General features: G+C 32.9%; 1 protein-coding gene across 2 annotated transcripts in view; it reads left to right on the plus strand.

Annotated features, from left to right (window-relative positions):
• The first annotated feature begins 304 nt into the window (after positions 1 to 304).
• LOC139517788 (versican core protein-like) overlaps positions 305 to 23,933 on the plus strand; it is a 39,666-nt gene continuing 16,037 nt past the window's right edge. For both annotated transcript variants that reach the window (XM_071309216.1, XM_071309215.1), the window contains exon 1: positions 305 to 438. In XM_071309216.1, coding sequence (XP_071165317.1) covers positions 369 to 438 — 70 coding nt within the window. In that variant the 5' untranslated portion in view covers positions 305 to 368. The remainder of the gene's footprint in view (positions 439 to 23,933) is intronic.

Here is a 23,933-nt window from a genome sequence, read left to right on the forward strand (position 1 = left end):
AATTTTCATAGTAATTAAGATAATAACACAATTTTGACTGCAGTTTTCCAATTCCTTAGTGCATTATTTTTGGTAATTTATAAGAATTTAAAAGAAATTATAAACATGCATCTGCTGAAGAGTTACTTTTAGATTGTGTTTAACTCACTATTTATACCACTGTTAGGCTTTTGCACAAATCTTTTCATAATAATGATTTTGATTTAATGATTGGAAATACACCGCGTGATTTGATATTCTTTTTATAAATACTGTTTTTGTATCACTGCGCAAACGCGAGCATAGTGACGGATCTAAGATGTTTATTCGCCTAACATGCTTCTGTTAGACTGGCGGAATTGAGTTGATTTAAACGAAGTTCGCAGATAATGAAAGTTTATAAAACAATGCTTTGGATTTCAATCGCCATCTTTATAATACCACAGATAAGATGCAGCGGTGAGGTTATTTTATATTCTATGTTTCTTACTTTTACCACTATTTGCGTGTTTTAAATTGAAAAACAACAAACAGGAAACTTTTTTTCATTTTCTATCATTCATTTGCGGAAATCAATTTAGTATATTGCCAATATAGAATGATTTGAACCAGTACACAATATATTCAATAGTGTATAAATCAGCAATCATTGTACTCGAGATTTGTCAGCGGCGAAAAGTATGGACGAAAATATGCTATATATTTTAAAAGTCATCAAAAATACTCCACTTCACGTATATGAAAAAGGGCGCTTGAATAAAGATAACAAAATAAAGTTAGAAAACTGTAAATACTGGTTAGTTATGTTTGCGATATATTTCAAAACTCAACAAATGTCATCAACACAATGTATGAAAGTCTTTGATTTTATCGAGTCGAGAAAATAATAGCAGAAGTGTTCCAAATAACAAAATCAATGAAAATAGGAATGTTTGGATTCTTGTCTCATTGACGTATACCCGGTTTACTAATACAAATACATGTAGTGGTAAAACAAAGCTATATACAAACACTATACATTTAGACCGAGGTTTTAATTGCACTAAGCAGAATATCAAATAAAATTGAGAAAGGAAATGGGGAATTTGTCAAAGCGACAACAACCCGACCATAGAGCAGACAACAGCCGAAGGCCACCAATGGGTCTTAAATGTAACGAGAAACTCCCGTACCCGTAGGCGTCCTTCAGCTGGCCCCTTAAAAAATATGTTCACTAGTAAAGTGATAATCGACGTCATACTAAACTCCGAATTATACACAAGAAACTAAAATTAAAAATCATACAAGACTAACAACGGCCAGAGGCTCCTGACTTGGGTTAAACATGTTTATGAGATCTCAACCCTCCCCCTATACCTCAAGTCAATGTAGAAAAGTAAACGCATAACAATACGCACATTAAAATTCAGTTCAAGAGAAGTACGAGTCCGATGTCAGAAGATGAAACAAAAGAAAATAAATAAAATGACAATAATACATAAATAACAACAGACTACTAGCAGTTAACTGACATGTCAGCTCTAGACCTTAATTCAACTGATTAAAAGATTAGTCTTCATCATATGAATATCAGGCACAATCCCACCCGTTAGGGGTTTAGTATCATACTATCATAAAATATATGAGAAGAACATAACCTGTGTCATGCCAACAATTGTTTTTTAAATAGATGTGTTTAGTTCCGATGCATAGACCCTATAAGTGAATCAATATTAAAGCCAAAATATGCAATCTTTAATGACCTGACAACAGTATCGTAACTATATCCCTTCTTAATAAGTCTGTTTAAAGGTTTTGTAAGCTTTTGAGGGGAATACTGACATTTTTGTAGTTTGTAAAGAATATTACCATAAAAGATTGGATGTGAAATACCTGAACGTATAAGATGTCTGCATGTTGAGTTATATTTACGAATTATTTCCTTATACCGATGATAAAATTTAGTAAATGTTTTGACTAGTTTGTGATATCAAAAACCCTGGTGTAATAATTTTTCAGTAATACATAAATTTCTCTCGCTAAAATTTAATAAGTTGTTACAAACACGAGCGAATCGTACAAGTTGAGATAAATAAACACCATAAGATGGTGACAAGGGAATGTCACCATCTAAAAATGAATAATTAACGATAGGAAATGAAAAATCATCTATTTTATCATATTTTTTTGTATTAAACTTCCCGTTAATGATATAGATATCAAGATCGAGGAAAGGACAGTGGTCATTGTTAGTATTAGCTTTATTTAAAGTAAGTTCAACAGGATAAATTTCTTTAGTAAAAATACTGAAGTCGTCATTATTATGAGTCAATATATCATCCAAATATCTAAAAGTGTTGTTCAATTTTTGTATCAAATGTTGTTTCGATGGGTCTTTGCTAATTTTTTTCATAAATTGTAAGTCATAACAATACAAAAATAGGTCCGCAATAAGTGGTGCACAGTTATTCCCATTGGAATTCAAATAACTTTACGATATACGGAATCTCCAAAGCGAACAAAGATTTTATCAAGTAAAAATTCAAGCGCATATATAGTATCAAAGCATGTCCAATTGACATAGTTCTTTTGTTTGTTGCTACTAAAAAATGACCTAGAAGAGTTTGAACATATGTACTCGCATTCTGACTTTTTAAATGCCCAGTTAATTAGGGATGTGATTTTTTTCTTAATAAGAGTATGAGGCAAAGTGGTATATAGGGTAGAAAAATCTAAACTTTGAAAAGATTTAAAATCACCAATATATGCATGCAATTTATCAAGTACTTCCAATGAGTTTTTGACACTCCAAAAGTAATTAATTCCCCTATTTTCAAAGGCCTTATTTGAACAATTTATTATCAGGTTTTTGATAGTACCAAGTGTACTAGTAAGTAGAATAGACAATTTATTAGTGGAACAATGGCTTGAAGATGAAATAAATCTATATTTGTAAGGTTTTTTGTGTAGCTTCGGAAGCCAGTACATAGCTGGGACTTTCATTGTATTTGGTTCTGCTTGTAAAGAAGTAGCTAAAAGTTTGTGTTTGTTACAGATGTCGTTTTCTGAAAATGAAGTCAGTTCGAATGTTGGTGAATTCGTGATTTCCTTTTGCAGAACATCAATAAAAAATTTACGTCAAACAATAATGATATTATTAACAGCTTTATCAGCCTCGACAAAACAAATTCTTTGGCTAGATCTTTAAGTTTATGTTTGATACGCGAAATAGGGTTTTTATGGTTGTTGTTAAGAGTAAAATGTTCTTTAAAATGTTGTATTCGAATATCAACTATCTTCATTACTGAATTAAAAAAAGAGTCCAAAGATTTTTTGTCCAGTTTTCCCCGTTTTACCCATTTCAAACAGAAGGTACGGAGTGAGTCGTTGGTGATATTACGACACTCATTCCAATTAATAATTGACGGGGGACAATATTTAGGTCCTTTACTGAGGAATGATTTTAACTCTCGGTCGCGAACGATGGTAAGGTCTCCTGTTATGAATTGTATTCAACATAAGTATACTTCTCATAGATGCCAGGATTGCTACTTGGTAACCCAGACAAGTGTTGCGTCTCAATAGATGATGCCGGATAGAATTGAACACATTAGCATATATAAAACCAAACTAAATATTCCCAGAGGCATGTATTTTCCGTTCCAAGAAATAGATGTATTCGGACAAAATTAATACAACACAACTCAAAACATTTTCCTGAATTAAAATTGTGTTTTCCAAAACTTTATCTAACTGATCATTGGTGCTGGAGAGAATTTCAGTGGTCTTCTTGATAAACCTCTCAACCACAAATATTTAAAATTAAATGATATATGAATACTAGAAAACTTGAGGATATATATGACATAAATAGGTCTAAATAAATACTAAGTATCCAAATTTATCTAAGTTCATCTGATGTCAATTCTGCCTGAGGGAGTTGAAACGTTGATTTCGAAATATATTCTAAATTCACCAACGTTAAAAGAAAATTAAGTGTGAAAGACATTAAGACATTGTCAAGAGGATTCGATTATCAGTTTCAGTCATGCGACACTTACCCACTCGACCCAGTAGGAGTTTGTGGGATCCCCTCAGCTGATGCTTCAAAATTAGAATTGTTCTCTTAATCGAATGTTAAGATTTGAAAATTGATCAAAGTTTATTTACTTATTTGTTAATCCTGCTTGCTGATTGTTTTTATATAAGACTCATCAGTGGAGCTGGAATATAAATAAGGAAAGTAAAATTAATAGCAAAGTTGAGGTATAATAAGCTCTGAATATTTAGAAAAAAAAATATACCAAATGTAGTAAAGCCTTGGGTTAGAATGACCTAAGTGTTAGTCTATCCAACATTTTATCAATAGGTAATTTACAGAAAATGAACTTATCAGTGATATTTCATGTCAATTTTTATCATTGGGCTCGTTGAAATTATGAAATGAAGTAAAACTAGTAAATCAATATATATGTATAAAGGATTTAACAAACACTGCCTCAGAAAATATGATTTTGTGAATAATGATAAAACTTAGTAGATATAATAAATTTTACTTTCTAGTAGATATAAGATGTGGTATGAGTGCCAAGAGGCAACCCTCCATCCAAGTCACAATTTGTAAAAGTAAACCGAAAAAGTACGGTCTTCAATACGGAGCCATGGCTCACACCGAACAGCAAACTATAAAGGGCTACCAAATGACTAGTGTAAAATCATTCTAACAGGAAAACCAATGATCTAATCTATATAAAAAACGAGAAACACTTATGAACAATATCAACAAACGACAACAACTGAACATCAGGTTATAAAAATAATGATAATAATAATAAATTCTTTGTTTAAAGAGGGTAACTCAATTAGTCTAATTTTCATTGAGGCCCTCAAACAAAATGCATGCATACAGTCAACATCCATACATTCATACAATACAATACAAATGGCAATATTTGTTTTGTTAAAGGAAAACAAATTATTTGACTTGCATATAATTTTCAAGAAAATGATTATAATGTTTCTTGAATAATTTCACATTACGACATTTTTTTATTTCGAGTGGTAAATTATTCCATACTTTGGTTGCAGAATAATGAAAAGATTTTTTATAGAAATTTGTGTTTGGTCTTGGAACAAAAAGATCATTATTAGAGACAGATCGTAAGTTGTGGTGTTGCACATCATCAATATTTAGCCTTGCTAAGTAATCAGGTGTTAGCTATATATAGTCCATTTACAATTTTATACATTAGAATTGATTGTTGGTATTTTATTCATTTGGTAAAAGCCATTTTAAAGATGAAAACATGAAATTAGATGGAATAGAAATATTGCATTCCAGTATAATTCTTGCTACTCTTTTTTTAAGTTTTATGATTCTATCTGAATCGTTTTGTAATAAATTTCCCCAAACTGAACTACAAAAGTCTATATATGGCGGAATATATGCATTATAAAAATAAGTTTAATGTTATTTATTTGATTTAAATATTGGGGAAAATTCCCCTTTAAAAAGGCCTCATATCAGGCGGAGAAATATACATCACAATGAAATGTACAGTACCTGTTGAAACCCGCAATCGATGGTGAACGAATTCGTTTGAGTATGGACTAAAATAACAACAATAAGCATAAAACACAATGATTTACAGGTTTTAAACAACATGTGAAATATGGTTTTTTTTAAATTGTAATAGAAATAAGTTTGAGTCGTTCCATGCATCGTTGTATACATTTGAAACAAGAACAGGTTGAAGAGGTCGTATGAATAATTGAATATAGTTTCGGCAATTGTTATTTAAATATTCATGAGGATAAGTGATATTGGGTCAGTGACTGTATATGACATAGAAATATACAGTCAACGCATTTTGACTGCTCAAATAGAACGAGTGCAGTATGAAGGACATTAACCATGTAAAACGAAAGATTGTTAGGTGCGGTTACATACGAAAATAGGTCAAAAAAAATATTCCCTTGAATTTGACAGTTGCAGGTAATTAATCCTACATTTCAATGCAGTAAAACCTTTCTTGGTCATAAACATATATCTTGGGTATTACAAAGCACTATTTTGTATTTGGTTTCTATAGAATATTTTAGAAACTTGAGGTTACATGGTTACTAAAGCTTGTACAAAGATAGAAAAGAGTTGAAAATAGATCGGTTAACTTCCACTGATAATTATTTTCTTATATGCAATGAAATGTAATGTGAATTTTTTTATATAGTACTGAACAGGATAAAACTTAACCCATGCCAAGTATTTCTTTATTTGAAACAAAGATAAATTCTGCACTTTTTTTGTGCAAATTTAACAAAGACTAATTGGGGAAATTCAATAGTGGTATTACACCATCAGTTTGTTCAAAGAGTATTTTTGAAAAAGGACGCTATTTTTAAACGGTGAAATAAGTACGAATATAATTAGATGGATGAATTTCATTTATATAAATAGAGACTTATACAATACATTTTTAGAGAGCGGGTGGTCTATATCTGCAGGTATTGTCGTATTTCTATATCAAGAAGTGTTTCATTGGCCTAATTGAATGTAAATTAAATTCATAACGTAAACCATCATCAAAGATATAAGACTCAAAAACACGGACAACATTTATGTAAAGCATAGCATGCTACGATCTATGAGTGCAGCTTACTTATTTGAGATGTCGTTTACTGTTTGTAAATGAATATTTTATTTTCCCTTATCTAGTTAATATTTCAATAAATGAAAAAGTAGGTTCCTAAAGATCAAAGTGAACTTTCAATCGGACTGAATCACGTATTTCTCTTTTGTTTATAAGGCATTCGTCAAAAGGATACAATATCCTGTTATCCTCATCATTAGCAGAAACGTATCCGTGACTAGATAATAGCTGGTGATGCCTTTTGTTATTGAAATAGCCACACACTAATTTGTTTGGTGGATGAAAAGATCTGTTTTATTGAATGAAACTTAAAAAAACAAATCTTATTTATTTTAATACTAAGATATAGAATGATCAAGACTATTAAAACGAAGAAAGTAATTGATTACTGAAAGATTAATCCAAATGTAAAATAACAAAAATACCGAAATCCGAGGACACTTCTAAACGGACTCTGACAGATGCACAGTTTGGATACCGTCCCGGATACGACACTTCTGATGCCTTCTTCTGTCTTCATTCTTGATTTCTAAGTAATTAAGAAAGGGTCAAGGTTTATATTGCTGTTTTGTTGATTATAGTAAAGCCTTTGGTAGTATTTTTGTGTTAAGTCGTGGTTTAGACTAGTAAGATATGGATTAATGGGAAACTTCTTAAGGTCCGAAACAGACGTCACCATGGACACGGTGTCGTCTGATACGGCAGGTGTCCCCTCATCACCAGACATGACAAATATCTCAAACACGACTCATTCAGATCATCGTCCTAGTGACAATAGCAATATTACACATATTCTCCTTAAAGACATTTTGGTGTTTGATGACACAGTACAACACTGTCGCATTTCAAAATGCGAGACCAAAGGCTGCAAAACTTGTGCTATTTTAATTACAGATGCTGAATTCACTAGCAATTTGACCAAGAAGTCATATTTTACCAGAAGTTACGATGATCTGAATTGTAAATCGATAAATGTCGTCTACGGATTAGAGTGCAACCTTTGCGGATTGGTATACGTCGGTGAAACGAAAGGAAGGCTTAACAAACGTATGTGCGGTCATAGATCAGACATAAACCTTAATGCTAACGACATTCTATACCAGCATTTCAATCAGCCCGATCATTCCATCGTTTCTATGACAGTTCGCATTATCGAAAAGATATACCATAGCTCTAACAATCCTAATCTTTCAACGACTCTCCGTAGACAAAAAGAAGACTACTGGATTAGACAATTGGGAACTGCAACACCTTATGGCTGCAATGACAAAATTGATGGTATAGGTATTCTATCTAGTCCTTCGTGTAACTCGGTGAATGTGATGAATATTTTCAACTCGACTCCTCGACGTAGACGCAGTCATGGTCATCGTCATTATACATCACCTTCTCTGCATGATGTCTCTATTAATGACTTGCTGCCATTCATACAAAAGCCGTTAGGTATTCATCACATTCGCACGAAACTTTATTCATTACCCCTTTCGAAACTTCATTCTCTGTTCAATTTATGTTTGGAATCCACTGTTACAAACCCTCATTCAAACCAATACAAACTTGAAGCTATAATTTCGGATATTGCAAGTCACAGACTTTTCAAGCAAGTTCGCATTGGAAAAGATGAAAAAGAGAAAAGATCTTTTCTTAATCTTTCCTTTGCCAACAAAGGTCTCGATGGCGTCAACCTAGGCAATATCCTTCATCATAAATTAGTGCAATCGAAAATACCTCCTTATTTCAAAGACCAGTCTGTACCAATAATTTCTTATACCTATACCAAACCTATTGCAACTAAAATTTTCAATTACAAACGCGTTTTGCAGGATCTCGATATTGACGACTTCAAGTCTAAACCTCCTGATTGCACTTGTGCTAGTTCCAAATTCACATATAATCCTGCTGGCCACGTTATTACCGGTGACCTTAACATTGTTAATAACACTTCTCTACGAAATGTGTTATCGAAAGGTCCCAAATATCGTGAGCCTAAATCCATCAATTGGAAATACAACTTTAAAATTTTGATGGATTCAGTCGAGGATTATGCCAGGCAATGGGCTAAGCGCGAGAAGGAAGACGTAGACACTCTTTCCGAATGGATTAAGGCAGTGAGGTCGTTGATACAAATCAGAATTAAGAAACTGAATGGGTCCATCAATGCCCATGCTACGTCAATCTTTAAAGACCCAAATGTTGCAAAACACCTATCCGACCTCCATGACAAATATGTTGTTGTCCCTGCAGATAAAGCCCCAAATAACATCGTTTTTGTGTGTAAAAGTCACTACATCAACTGCTTGATAAACGAATTAGGTATTGACAATTCACTTGGTAACTCAACATATACCCTCACGACACTTACCAAAGAGGAAATCCTGGATAATCATAGGTCTGTGCTATGTTCCTTTGGAATTTCAACCAAAGATGAAGAACTGGATCTTCCATCACTGTATTGGATACCTAAACTACATAAGTGTCCTTACAAAAAACGGTATATTGCTGGGTCTTCCAAGTGCTCCACGAAACCTCTTTCTAAATTATTAACATCAATTTTATCAGCAATCAAAGACGGGCTTCAAAGTTATTGTGAAACTGCCTATTCTAGAGGTGGCGTGAATCAGATGTGGATACTTAAAAATTCAAAAGATCTTTTAGAGTACATACAATCTAACTCTCTTTCATCTTGTAACAGTATTAAAACATTTGACTTTTCTACCCTGTACACAAGTATTCCACATTCCAAACTAAAAGACAAATTGAAAGAGTTGATATTACTTTGCTTCATAAAAAAGAATGGCCAACGTAGATACAAGTATCTTGTCTTAGGGAGGGATAAATCCTACTTTGTAAAGAATCACTCTGATTCAAACAAAAAATTCTCTGAAACTGATATTATCAAGATGCTTGATTTCTTGATTGACAACATATTTGTTACGTTCGGAGGACGTGTTTTTCAACAGACTGTCGGCATTCCAATGGGAACAAACTGTGCCCCTCTACTCGCCGACTTGTTTCTTTATTATTATGAGGCTGACTTCATGCAGGAACTTCTTAGGAAGAAAGATAAGAAGTTAGCAATATCCTTTAACTCTACTTTCCGCTATATAGATGATGTTCTTTCACTAAACAATTCAAAATTTGGTGACTATGTGGAACGCATCTATCCAATCGAACTAGAGATAAAGGATACTACAGATACAGTTAAGTCGGCTTCATATCTTGACTTACATCTAGAAATTGACAATGAGGGTCGGTTGAAAACAAAACTTTACGACAAAAGAGATGATTTCAGCTTTCCAATTGTGAACTTTCCATTTCTAAGTAGCAACATTCCAGCAGCACCTGCATACGGGGTATATATCTCCCAATTGATACGATATTCCCGTGCTTGCATTTCCTATCATGATTTTCTTGATAGAGGTTTGCTGCTCACAAGGAAGCTATTAAACCAAGAGTTCCAAATGGTGAAGTTGAAATCATCCCTTCGTAAATTTTACGGACGCCATCACGAGTTGGTTGACCGTTATGGAATAACCGTTTCACAAATGATATCGGATATGTTCCTTACGTCGTAACTACAATCCCCTTCCCTTTCATGAATATGACCTACCGAATTAGACTATTTACCGGATTTGTAATCACTTAAGCAACACGACGGGTGCCACATGTGGAGCAGGATCTGCTTACCCTTCCGGAGCACCTGAGATCACCCCTAGTTTTTGGTGGGGTTCGTGTTGTTTATTCTTTAGTTTTCTATGTTGTGTCGTGTGTACTATTTCTGTTTGTCTTTTTTATTTTTAGCCATGGCGTTGTCAGTTTGTTTTAGATTTATGAGTTTGACTGTCCCGTTGGTATCTTTCGTCCCTCTTTTCTTACTGTTATTAAATTTATGTATTCAAAATTGAAAACTGTTTTCAATGTTATACTTGCTTGATGCAAGGGAAATCTTTATCTCCATTATTATACTCGTTGTATGTTAAAGATATGGAAGTAGAGCTTATTAATAATGGCTGTCAGTCTTATTAATTTGAAATCTTTAAAATTATTTTTACTTATGTACGCAGACTCCACTGTTTTATTTAGTGAGAACACAGATGATTTGCAAAATATGATAATAAATGCTGTTAACTCTTCTTCAAAGGAATATGGTTTATATATTAATATATATAAACTAAAGTAGTCGTGTTTAGAAATAGTGGATGTGTAAAAGTCAATAAAATAAGAACCAACTTGATATATGTGACAATTGTGTATATTTAGGTATCCTTATAATGTTAACCTAGGTTCACACTGCCGATCAGATCAACTCGATGATCCCGATTGTCCAAATTTCCACGACCAAGCTCAACCAATCGGGCCTGTTTACGACTTCTACATGACCGCCATCCGACTGTACACGACCTTAACTCGACCATTCACGACTCCTTAATGACTCCATCACGACTCCATCTATATTATTTCTAACCATTGTCTCTCCTACAGATGATTAATTCTAGCATATAATATAACAATCATCCTACATACTCAGAGTCCCAATATTTTGGCTGAATTGTTTAATCAGATCGCCGATACTTACAAATGTACTATCGATATTATTATAGATACCAGAATTGAAATTTTCTACCCAGTCGCGTGTTTCGTCTACAAAAGGCTGATTAGTGACGTTCGAACCAAAAATGTTAAAACTGCTCAATAAAGAACGTAACTGAAGGACCCAAAACTACCGAAAGGATATACCAAAATGCATCTAAGTACTCAAAAAAGACATATTCACCAATGTAACGGTTTTCAGGAAATTAAAATTGGTTTCTTACAAAAAGAGGCAAGATATACCAAAGTAATTTAAAATTCATGTATAAGTCAATGGCCAGGTTAAAACGTCATGGCAAAAAAAATGACCCAAAGGCAATCAAAGGTATACAAACACACCATAGAAAACAAAAATCTGAGAAAAACGAATCACACTTAAACCCGGGGTTATCCTAGGTTCTCTAGATAAGTTGACAAACATGCTCTACATGTAACACTTGAGGTACTCCTACAAAATAGGTTGATAATATGAAAATAAGAGTAAAAATATGGTAAGATAGCATACGAGACAACCCTCCAACAAAAACAGGGACGCATAAGTCAGGAATTTAGGTCTGTATACGAACTTCAACAATGAAAAAACATACTGTATCACAAACTATACAAGTGCAGAAAATTACAAATGTTAAGCAATACAAACGAGGACACTGACAGTCTGGTTTAAATACAAAAACAAATAAACGAAAAATATAAGATATACAGCAATAAACGACAACCACTGAATGATCAAGTCCGGACTTTGGACAGGTAAATAAAGGTAAACATATTTGCGCAAAACCCTAAATAATCTTAGTGCTATCAAATGATAAGGCATTAAGCGATCATAGCGGATAGGTAATCACTTATTTTACGCTGAGAGATATGACCATGCAAATTTGTTAACCATCGGTCGTGTAAATTTTCTAAACCGGAAACCTGATCGTTAGTGATATTTTGAAAATGAAACATTTTTTTTTAATAATAGGTAGAAGAGACTGTGACCGGTACAACAACGAAGACATTAAAAATAAAACAATACTTAAAAATCGTCCAACATAAGTTCTATGGTCATCACCACGAATTGACTCACCCGATTTTTCTGTGAACCCATAACTTCCCAAAAGGTTTTTGCTGTTTAAGATCCTTATGTATTAGAAAATTTAACCGATTATGTTATATTCCCAATTGTTACAATTTTATCTTAGTCGGTGAGGGGTGCATAATAGGGAATGCTTACTGTGTTGATGCACTCGGTATAACTCTTTTTTCTAGTTCAGTTTTTTTGTTTGTTACCTTGATTTATATTTTGGTAATCAGTCTATCCTGTTTGAACGTTGATAAACTACTGCTGTCTAAATTTATAAAGCTAACTAAAGCCTTCACTTCATATATTGAGAAGATGCTAATGGATAAATATAATGTAACACATAATTAATATTCTATTATATCTATTGGACAACAGATTCCAAGGTCAAATTCAAATCATTATTCGAACCAAACAGACAATTTCATGTCCAAAAGGAATAACACAACATCACTATGCATAACACTACTATTAATTATATCAAAAAGTAACATAAGCAAGACTTACACAAACAAAAACAAGTACATACACAATATGCATTATCACGTATATTTCAATCTACAGTTTAACATGTACTAATAACTGAAACATTTCAGAATAACATTACTATAGATATCAGAGTAATCAGCTATAATTTGTCATATTAAAATATAAATCACGTCATCACAGAAATAAAGATGTAGTTTTTTACGATTTATCAAACATGCAAATAGAGAGCGAAAAATATGTTCTCACATTAAATAAAAGAATTGAAATAATTTACTGTCAAAGATACAATGATAAATTCAATGTCATTCGGACGAAGGACAACTCGTTAAATATTGACGTTAGCCGAAAGTCGAAAACCCAAAAGAAACATAAACAAAACAATTTGAACATTTACGTTATCTTGAATTGTAATGATTTCCGAGTACATGTAATTGTACATCTGTATTCCACGAAACTGTAAACAAAAACCGACTGCACGCAATTTGTTTATCGACGATTCATTATTTTGTTAGCAACAACCAATTACATGTAAATAGTTATCAACGGAACCAGTATTATGATGCAAAACCCCAGACGCGCAATTATGTAATCCGTACATCTACACTCCCTTAAACAGTTAACTCTCCCGCTATATAAATGTCCATCTATTGAATTATTCAAGGTCTGTTGACAGTGTTCATTGTGCAACTATCTAATTGTTTTTGGTGGGGTTCGTGTTGTTTATTCTTTAGTTTTCTATGTTGTGTCGTGTGTACTATTGTTTGTCTATTGTTTGTCTGTTTGTCCTTTTCATTTTAGCCATGGCGTTGTCAGTTTAATTTCGATTTATGAGTTTGACTGTCCCTCTGGTATCTTTCGTTCTTCTTTTGTACGTACTTGCAATAAACCAAGAAGAATAAAACTTCTTTATATCTAAAAATCACCAGTTAGGTTGGGTAACCTTAGCTGTATTTGTCAAAACCTTTCGAAATTTAGGGTCCTCATTCCTCTTCAACTTCGTACTTTTTTCGCCTTTTAAACATTTTTTGATTCAAGCGTCACTGATGAGTCTTTTGTAGACGAAAAGCACGTCTGGCGTAAGTGTAAAATTACAATTAAAATTAAAATTAAAGAGTTTATTTGCGTTGATACGAGCGTCAGTTGTGAGTCTTTTGAAGACGCAATACGCGTCTGAAGTACATAATTTAGGTACCATTGATATTTTAAATTGAAAAAAAGTGATACGAGTGTCTTCAACTTCTAAATGTGGTTTGTTACATGGATTTGGCGATATTCCATCAGCATTTTTAAAAAGAGTATATCATAATCTTATGTTTCAACCAATGTTAACTTTTAAAAGAGGTTGATGCTTTTAGTTGATTATTGATTTGTCAAGTGTTTTTAACGGATGATAATTTAGATACACTGACCGATTAAGGATTTTATGTTACAAACGACCATGATGATATTGCATTTGCGGAAACAAAATTGGTATCAGGTTTTTTTTATGTTTAATAATGATTTACAATACCTTCTAATCATTTGTTTGCATTCGTCTCTTGAAGCGTAACTTCACTGTTACTCATATGTTATCCCTCTCGCAAATTCTAATTTTTTTGCTATTTTCACATTTCTTGATCGGTATGAGAAAAACATGTCTCCTAACAAGTTTAATATCTGTTCTCGGCAAATAATTGGTAGAATTTAATTGTGACGTCAAATTTTCTTGGTTTCTTCTGCATTTTCCTATTGTGACGTCATGAAAAAAAGGCGACATGCCTGATGACGTCACCTATAAAGAACCATCTTTCTGCAAATCTTTGAAAAGGAAGGAAAAAATTATTAAAGAAACAGATAGCGCCACTAAAACTCATGTATTACAATATTTCTCTACTCTCAGCAGTTTAATTTCAATTATTTAAAAATCTCTGCAATCCTCTCTTTTTAAATATTAAAACTTAACTGTCTCGAGTAAAGAAATATCGTAAAACACTTGTTGCAGTGGTGAAATCTATATGCAAAGGTTTTTGTACTTGTCTTTTCATAATAATGATTATTTCACTTGATTGTGCTTCAAATATATCATGTGATGTGGTTAGATTTTATTTTAAACAAAGATTTTTCAGTATTACTGCACAAATGCAGCTATAATGACGGAGCTAAATGTAAATTTGTTTAACATGCTATCCGACTGGCGGAACTAAGTTGATTCATATCCAGTTGCAACAACGCATAAAATGGAAGTTTATAAAATACTGCTTTGGATTCCAATTGCCACCTTATTTATACCACAGATAAGTTGCAGCGGTGAGAGGTTTTATATTCTAGATCTTACTGTTATTAACTTGCATTTAATATTGCTTTTCATGTGTTTTCAATTTAAAACAAAGGACGAAAAAGCGAACTTTTTTGTTTTACCTTCTGAGCCAGAATTTGACAAAACAAGTGCATTTTAGTCTTTTATTTTGGATATATATAGAGCGAAAACGATTTTTTTATATATACCAATTGAAGATTGAAAATCTTACTATGACTTAATTTTCTAGACTTCTCATTTTGTATGTCTAGAACGCACTTCCAGGTTAAACTAATAAGTTGAAGAGTAAGAATGTCAATTCTAATACGAAATTGCAAAATATACAAAACTGTTAAAGTCATAAGAAACGAGTGACCCATGAAAAATAATGTTATCCAATTCTTGCACCAATGCATGCATATATCATAAATTTAGTCTTCTGTGCACGATTTTATCATTTTTTACGCAACCATATCGTATAATCGTCAATTTTTTTTTCTCTCTGTCTGTTATGAAGTGAAAATATGACAGCTACTTAGATGTCGTGTTTTGAAGCCGAAGTTTTCCGATTGTCACCTTATAGTAAACAAATAACATAAAGCATGGGTATTGAGCACGTGTTTAACATGTACAATCAGATAATTGTTTATTTAAATGACAGATACATGCGTATTGCGATCACCGGATTTTTACGAGGAGGGTAACGCTCGGGTCACTATGCATACGGAAAATATGTCGGCGAATTGCTTCCTAGAAGAAAGCAATCAAAAATAAGTAAACTTCTTCTAATTGTGGACAAATTAAAGAATTTTCTTCAGAAAAAAGTATATGTACATAAGTTGTATAATGAAAACTATCCAATTTGTTATAGAAAACATTTGCATATTTTTTTTAATTTGAGGTTTCTTATGACTTTAACATCGGTTGGTTGCGTTTTGGGTATATTTTTAAAACTATACAACTGTCATTATTGTAATATATAAATGTGTTTGATTTTATCGAGAAAAAAATACCTTTAAAAGTGATCCAAATAAGTAAATCAAACTGGATTCCTGTCAACTTGAAGTATACCCGATTCAGTATTTATTAATACATAAAGCAAAAACACAAAAAGCGGTCAACAAAAGCTTTAAACTATATACAATATCGATATGATTAAGTCGATATTTCAATACACCTTATCGCTATCTGTCCGCCATTACTGGATATCACACAGGTTCCCGTAAAATTTTGACGTCATAAAACAAAATATCTGACGCCACAACGGAAAAGTGATTGTTGTATGCGTCAAAAGTTCAAGCGGCCGGGTCAGCCGGGATTAGCGATAAGGTGTATTGTCCTAAGCATATAATATATGGAGAGAAAAATAGCAATAAACACAGACTATCAAAGATTTATATTCAACATAAGGTGCTATATTAAATTTAAACGGCATAAGTCAAACTAAAGGTTTCATTGAGGATGTGTTGTTCGTTCCAAGAAGAATGTGTTTTTGAGCAAGATTGATACTGCTGCATAATCATTTGTTTCGAATAGAAATTGTTTTGGCTTAAGTCTTATCAAACTATTACTTGATGCCTTATCAAGGACGCTCAACACCAAATATTGAAAAGCAGATAATGAACAAAACTTGGAAACGTGAAGATCTACATGACCTAAACATTCTAAATAGGTATAAAGAAATACCAAGTATCCAAATCTTTGCCCGAGGGAGTTGGAACCTTGGTTTCTTAATAATTTCTTAATTCACCAACAGAGAAGGGAACCACAGAATGAAAAACCATAACTTAAATAAGGAGTCGATTCGTAGTTTCATCATGACTGGTTTATGTGTCGCCTTATACCCTCTCGAATTAATGGGATCCCTGGCGTACTAAATTATAATCCTTGTACCTTTGATAACTATTCAGTTGTTGCTTGTCACTTATGAATTGTTTGAACATTAGTAAAAAGGTTGTCTATATTTACTTGTTATTTACTTTAGAATGATATGATAGATTTTTTTTAGTCTTGGTTTTAAACAAAAGCATCAAAGATTCCAGGCTTTTGTTACGTCTCACGCTCCAATTCGTTAATATTAAACACACTATTATCGTTTATAACTTTTCAAAAACCGAAAATATCGGAAAGTTCTGTCAATATAGCAAATACAATGTATAGCTTTGGGAGGAAAATCCTTAATGTTTCGAAGTTTTCAACTTTTTAAAGCAAAGTCGCAAAAATACTAAACTCAGAGGAAAATTCAAAACGGAAAGTCCCTAACCAAATGACAAAATCAAAAACTAAAACACATCAAACGAATGGACAACTACTATCATATTCCTGATTTGGTGCAGACATTTTCTTATGTAGAAAATGGTGAATATGTAGAAAATGGTGAATTAAATCTGGTTTTGTAGCTATCTTTACCTCTTACTTGATATGTCAGTCGCATTAAATTCAATTAGATGGACAACGATGTGTGAACAATACAAACAGACATAATAGGTAAAAATGTCAAAAATAGGAGTAAAGCAGTCAACATTGTGATTGTGTTTTTATCTTAATCACTTCAAAAACAAACAAATATTTAAACAAACATTTACCATGGCACACTAACAACGTGGTGAGATGTATAAATACAGAGCCACGTCATACGTAAAAAAGAACCACATAAAGGCATAAAGACAAAGCATATTAGCTAAAATAAAAGGCAAGAATGCAAAAATTATCCTAGAACAATAAAGAGATGTATATTAAGTAAAGAGTCAGGTCAAATGGATACCACCTCAAACAGACTAAACAGTAAAAGTGAAGTTCATAAAGACAAATAAAATAATAGCATTACACGTTTTCAGAAATTAAATATGATATAAATTTACAGAAATATAATATAATACAAATGTACAGAAAATGAATACACTATCGCTAATTGATTTTACAACTCAAGTAATGGTTATTCGGTGATGACACTTTCGAAACCAAAACGTCTACCAGCAGTTCCATAGCAAACTTGTGGTAAAACCCCATTCAAAATACATTTACAGAGCTTATAATTACATAAGCGAGTTTTGTCCTTATTAAACAAATAACTGGCGCTCGAATCAAAACAACTGGAATGCCAAATTTATCATTCTATCACAGTAACTAGACAGACAATGCAAATATCAGTTATATTTAATTTCAACACAAAAGTTCTGACTAATTGTCTAGTGAAATGGCAGAATTTCATTTGTTAATTTAGCAACATCTTCAATGTTTATAGAGAATGGGTCGTCTGTAACTGCAGGTATTGCCGGTGTATAATAGCAAGTGGTGTTCCAATGGCTTATTCGACTGTAGATAAGAATCGGAAAAAATAACACTCATCAAAGATACGAGACTTATAAAATATGTTAAACATGTATATAAATCATTAAATGCTTAGTATACGACACACGATGTGTTTAGACTTTTGATTATACCATTTGATTTGGGGCCTTCCGTTTTGAAATTTTATATGAGTTTGATATATTTTGTTATTTTACCTTTATTCATGAGTGCAACTTTTTACTTGTGATGTCTTTTACTGTTTGTAGGTGATTTTTTTACCGGCCTTTGTCTAAAGAATATTTCAACAAATGAAAAAAAATAGGTTCCTTCAGATCGAATTCAACTTCCGATTGAATAAATCACGTATTTCTCTTTGGTTGATTCGTCTAAAGAATACACTATCCAAACATCCTGTTCGCCTTCGATTTGCGTGATGACTAGATACTATTAATAGTTGTTAATTCCTATTGTTATTGAAATATTCACATACTCTATTGTTTGTTTGAAGAACAGAGATGGTTTATAGAATTAATCTCTAAACAAATCCAAATCATAGTTATGTACTCAGATATGAAATTTATAAGATTAATGAAACAAAATAAAACGAAAAATTGATAGAAATTACTGAATATGTTGAGTTTTTTTTTCAATAACTACACACTCTTAACAATTGCAACTAAACAATTAATTCCCATATGTATTGCTGTATGCTCCTTTTAACATGAATAGGTATCATATGTGTTAATATCTTGAGACCGCGCGTTTTTCAGATTAATTTTTTTCTCCAAAATTTGGGTTTGGGACTTCATGTATTAAATAAATCCACATGAAATTTAGACACATATATTATAGAGTGCTATTTTCATTTCGTTAATCAGTGTAGATTTTATTTGTGATGTTGAAATTGACATATTTGAAATAACATGACCCTTAAGTATTGAACAAAACTGAATATGTGTCGTATAAAGAGGTGAAACGAGGGACTGGTGAAAAATAATATTTATCCAATTCTTGAACCAGTGCATGTATATATCATAATTATAAACTTAAGTCTTCTGTGCATGATTTTATCATTTTTTACTCAAAATATTGTATACTCGTCATTTTTCTTTCTCTCTCTGTCGGTGAAGTGAAAATATGGCAGCTCATTAATTTTCGTGTTTTAAAGCCGTAGTTTACCGATTGTCACCTTATAGTAAACAATCAACAAAGATGCATGGATATTGCACACGTGTATACCATATACAATCAGATAATAGTTTATTTCAGTGACAGATACATGTACATGCGTATTGAGATCACCGGAGTTTTACGAGTAGGGTCAAGCTAAGGTTATTTTGAAAACGGAAAATATGTCGGCGAATTGCTTCCTGGAAGCAAGCAATTAAAAAAAAATCTCGAATGAAGAATTTTAGATGGTGCACTTGATTCAAATTTGAACTATAAGCTGGTACTTTTTTTTCTAGATTGACTTTTTTTTTTAATTATCATGTATACATATTTGTTCATGGAAATTTGCTTAAAAAGGGACACATATCCAACAACATTAGTGCTTTACCATTTTCCTTTAAAATTCAATATCAGGGGAGGACATTGCAAAAACGGTCCATCAATTCATTTTCGTACCTTACAACCCAAAGTGCCATTTCTTTACGCAGCGGAATGATAAATTGTCCTGAACGCTGTTATCAGACAATATATATCATTGAAAATGATAGTATGCAATGTCCATGTTCGGAATTGTATTTCTTGAATATAAATATTATATCTACACATTAAAGGTTAGATTTTTCTGTTCTACAAATTATAACAGCTGACAAAACATCACACATTATGATTTGAGAAAATCTACCAGTGTTTTGTATATTTCATTTACCTGGCTTTTATATTATTGATCTGGTACTTTGATTTAAAACAAATTTTACAATGATTTTCGTTCGGTTTCGAATACTTTAATTTGAACATTATTTAACATCCCGTCAATGTGTTGTATTATCTTTCATTTTTAGCTAGTGTGTTTTGTTTATGCGACTTTTTGTGTTTAATTGGTTCTAATAACGTGACTCTGTACTTAAAAAGATCCCGTCAGTATGATATTGTTCTATCGTATGTCATTATGATGTATTTCTATTATGAATTAGAAAATACGTTGAACCACACACGTCAAAATTATTCAATCGCGTAGTGGAATGTACTATTTGTAGATTCTTATAAATTCTATATAACTTTTGGACTATTTTGAATCTCGGTCTATTTCTGAAATTAATTCTTACATACTTTTGATTTTTTTACCCTGTATGCTAACATTGCCCATGTGAAATTTTAAAATTGTTTGTATATACATCGAACGACAAATATATGTGACGTATAAAATGTTCTGACGTCAAACACGCGAATCAATGAATGTGTTTGTAGACAGATGTTTTTGTGTTCTGTTGAATTGTTCCGTTCATCATTATTACACGATGATGACTGATGTACCCATATTTTGACTATTTTATTTATTATGTCTGTTTAGTTCACGCATCATTGTAAATATAACGGAACTTGATGAGACTGTCAGCAAAGTGAGAGGTTTAGTGCTATAAAACCAGGTTTAATCCACCATTTTCTACATTTGAAAATGCCTGTACCAAGTCAGGAATATGACAGTTCTTGTCCATTCGTTTTTCATGTGTTTTGTCATTTGATTTTGCCATGTGATTACGGACTTTCCAATTAGATTTTCCTCTAAGTTCAGTATTTTTGTGTTTAACTTTTTATTATATTTTACTGAGTTCATTTACGTATTAAAAAGACTAGAAATATGAATACTTTGGATAAATTCAAACTGGAATATTGTGTCCTCACCGTCATTCGTTGTTTGTGCATTTGCATCCAACAAGTATTGTCAATATTGGTTTTAACCAGTACAAAGTTGATACTGCTTATTGACTTCCATTGAAAGTCAAATTTCCAATTGAAACAAACTTTCAACAACCCAAATGTTAACAAAAATAAATCACGGTAAAATATATAGTCCTTGATATGTGGAGGATGCTGATTTTGCATTATCGTCAATCATTCTATGAAGGTGACGAGATTTGATTAAGGACAGTAGCGTCAATAAAATCTGAACATATCCTAGTCTTTAGGTCTAAGATGAAAGTTTCTTATGCGAATCTTTACGGCATAGTCTTATTTAAATAAATTACACAGTGGGATACCCACTGAACGAAAACAAAAGAAAATTCACTCTTCGTATAATAGAGTCGAGAAAGACAATAATAAAACAATACTTGTGACGATATTGATTATTTCTAAATGATGATTGTTGTGCATTTTAAAGAAATTATTTGTTAAACTGTGTTATTAGAAATATTTATGCAAATACACAACGTTTTATGTTGAGCATTTATCGAGATAATTGCTTTAGAAGCTTGAAAACTAAAATTTAAAAACTGCCAATCTTTGCTGCTTAATAATTTAAAAAATATTGAAAAAGTCATGAACATACTAAATTGAAAGATCTTTCGGGTCACCAATTGTCTTAGTGTTCCAAAAAGTCATCAGCATGTTACAATTTCAAAAAGTATCTTTTAAAACCTTAGTCGAGCACACCGGTCTGCTTTTACCACATGTACATTCAATAGAGAACTATTGTCTTTTCGTCCATATATGACTATTTAAAAGTCTGGATGTGCAGGTTAAAAAAAAAGAGAACTAGTTTTCTAAAATATTACCTTCCTACTATTCTAAATGTAATTTTTAAGAAAATGTCGTCTCGAGTTTTGTACAAGTTATTATTTGCAGTCTTCTCGATCTATTCACATTTAATGTTTACATCGAGATAAGGTCTGTTTGACTTTGCTTAGTAATACCGCAGTCCAACTAGGCCACGATCGCACTACGATCTGTAAAATAAATGCAAATTTTGATGATCGTAGTACGATCGTGTAGATCGCAGTAAGATCGTTTCACGGTCGTGGTGAGGTCTTCAAGATCGTGATGAGCGTGACCAGCTTTGAACATGTTCAAAACAATCGTGGTGCGGTCGTGGCGAAATCAGGTCGCAGACGAAGCGTAACGAAGGCGTGATTCTATTTGGAGAGATTTTGAACGATCTCACAGCGACGTTATTACGACCTCACTACGACCATCACGTTCTCACCGCAACCCAACTACGCTTCCACTACGACTATACCACGTTTACACCACGCTGTTCAAGACCATAGAACGATTCTAGCACGCCCTTGCCGTCCTCATCACGCTCTTCTTACGACCTGGCTACGTTCATACTACGACCATCGTTCTCATCAGTGTCATTTTCACATAAAATATATTAAATTTCTCCAGGTTTAGTTTGTCTGTATGTAATTAATACTTCTTGTCCATTTTCTCTAACGGCTCAAAAATGCTTCTCGTTTTTATATAGATTAGACCGTTGTTTTTCCCGTTTGAACGCTTTAACACTAGTAATTTTTGGGGCCCTTTATAGATTGCTGTTCGGTGTGAACCAAGGCTCCGTGATGAAGGCCATACCTTGGCCTATAATGGTTTACTTTTATTAATTGTTACTTGGATGGAGAGTTGTCTCATTGGCACTCATACCACATCTTCCTATATCTGTTGACACATCTGTGTCATCTCTGCTAGTGTTCACTAAAATATCGTCATTTGAGCTTTAAGGACAAGCGAAAGGTTGTAATTTAGGTTGGATTGGTCGGTCCGACATCTTTGCTTGATCCGGAGACGTTACAATCAGAGCTCCCTCTGCCTCTACATCAACCCCGAGCACCACGCCCATGTGTTCTATAAGATTTAGGTGGCATGACAGTATTGATTTCGCTAAATCTACGTATTGACCAGAAATAGAAGGAATGGAACTGTATTGATATGGAACACGATGTTGACGTTTTTGCTGAGAACGTAGTAAGATCGCGGTATGAACGTAGTATAATCGTGGTAAGAACGTGCTATAATCGCAGTAGAAGCGTGGTAAGATCCTGTTGCAATCGGATAACTCGTGGTATGGTCGTAGTGAGAACGTGATGAGCGTAGAAAGATCTTGATAAGCGTAGTGAGGTCGCAGAATAAGCGCGGTGAGAACGTGGTATAATCGTAGCGGAATCGTTGTAGAGGCGTAATGAGGACGTAGAAGCATCGTGAAAGCAACGGCAATTTACATTTTCATGCCGCACATACCGCGACCTCACCACGATCTGAATTTATTTTAGATCGTGATGAGCGTGGTACGATCGTGGTCTAGTGGGACTGAGGCTTAACTTAATTTAAAAAGTGTCAATCTGTACTGCATATCAATCGATTCCTTTGGAATTTTTTCCCTGATTTTCTCTGATCTAGCTGTATATATTATATACGGAACAATAGCATGTTCCGGAGAGGTATACGCACAATAAAAAAGAATTAAGTTGGTACTCTAGGAATTTATTTGCATAGTAACATTTTCAACCAATTTGTACCAAGCTCCTATAGCCTGCTGTACTCGTCGTTTTCTACGTAAGGAGGAAAATAAAAACTTTGAGTGGAAATTTGGTTTTTATTTCAATACAATTCTTATATGATTTGCATGTTAGGGAATACGTTGATATGATGATTGGTCGAGATGACTTCCAGT

The sequence above is a fragment of the Mytilus edulis genome, chromosome 3 (assembly GCF_963676685.1).
Source record: "Mytilus edulis chromosome 3, xbMytEdul2.2, whole genome shotgun sequence".
NCBI classification, from domain to species: domain Eukaryota; kingdom Metazoa; phylum Mollusca; class Bivalvia; order Mytilida; family Mytilidae; genus Mytilus; species Mytilus edulis.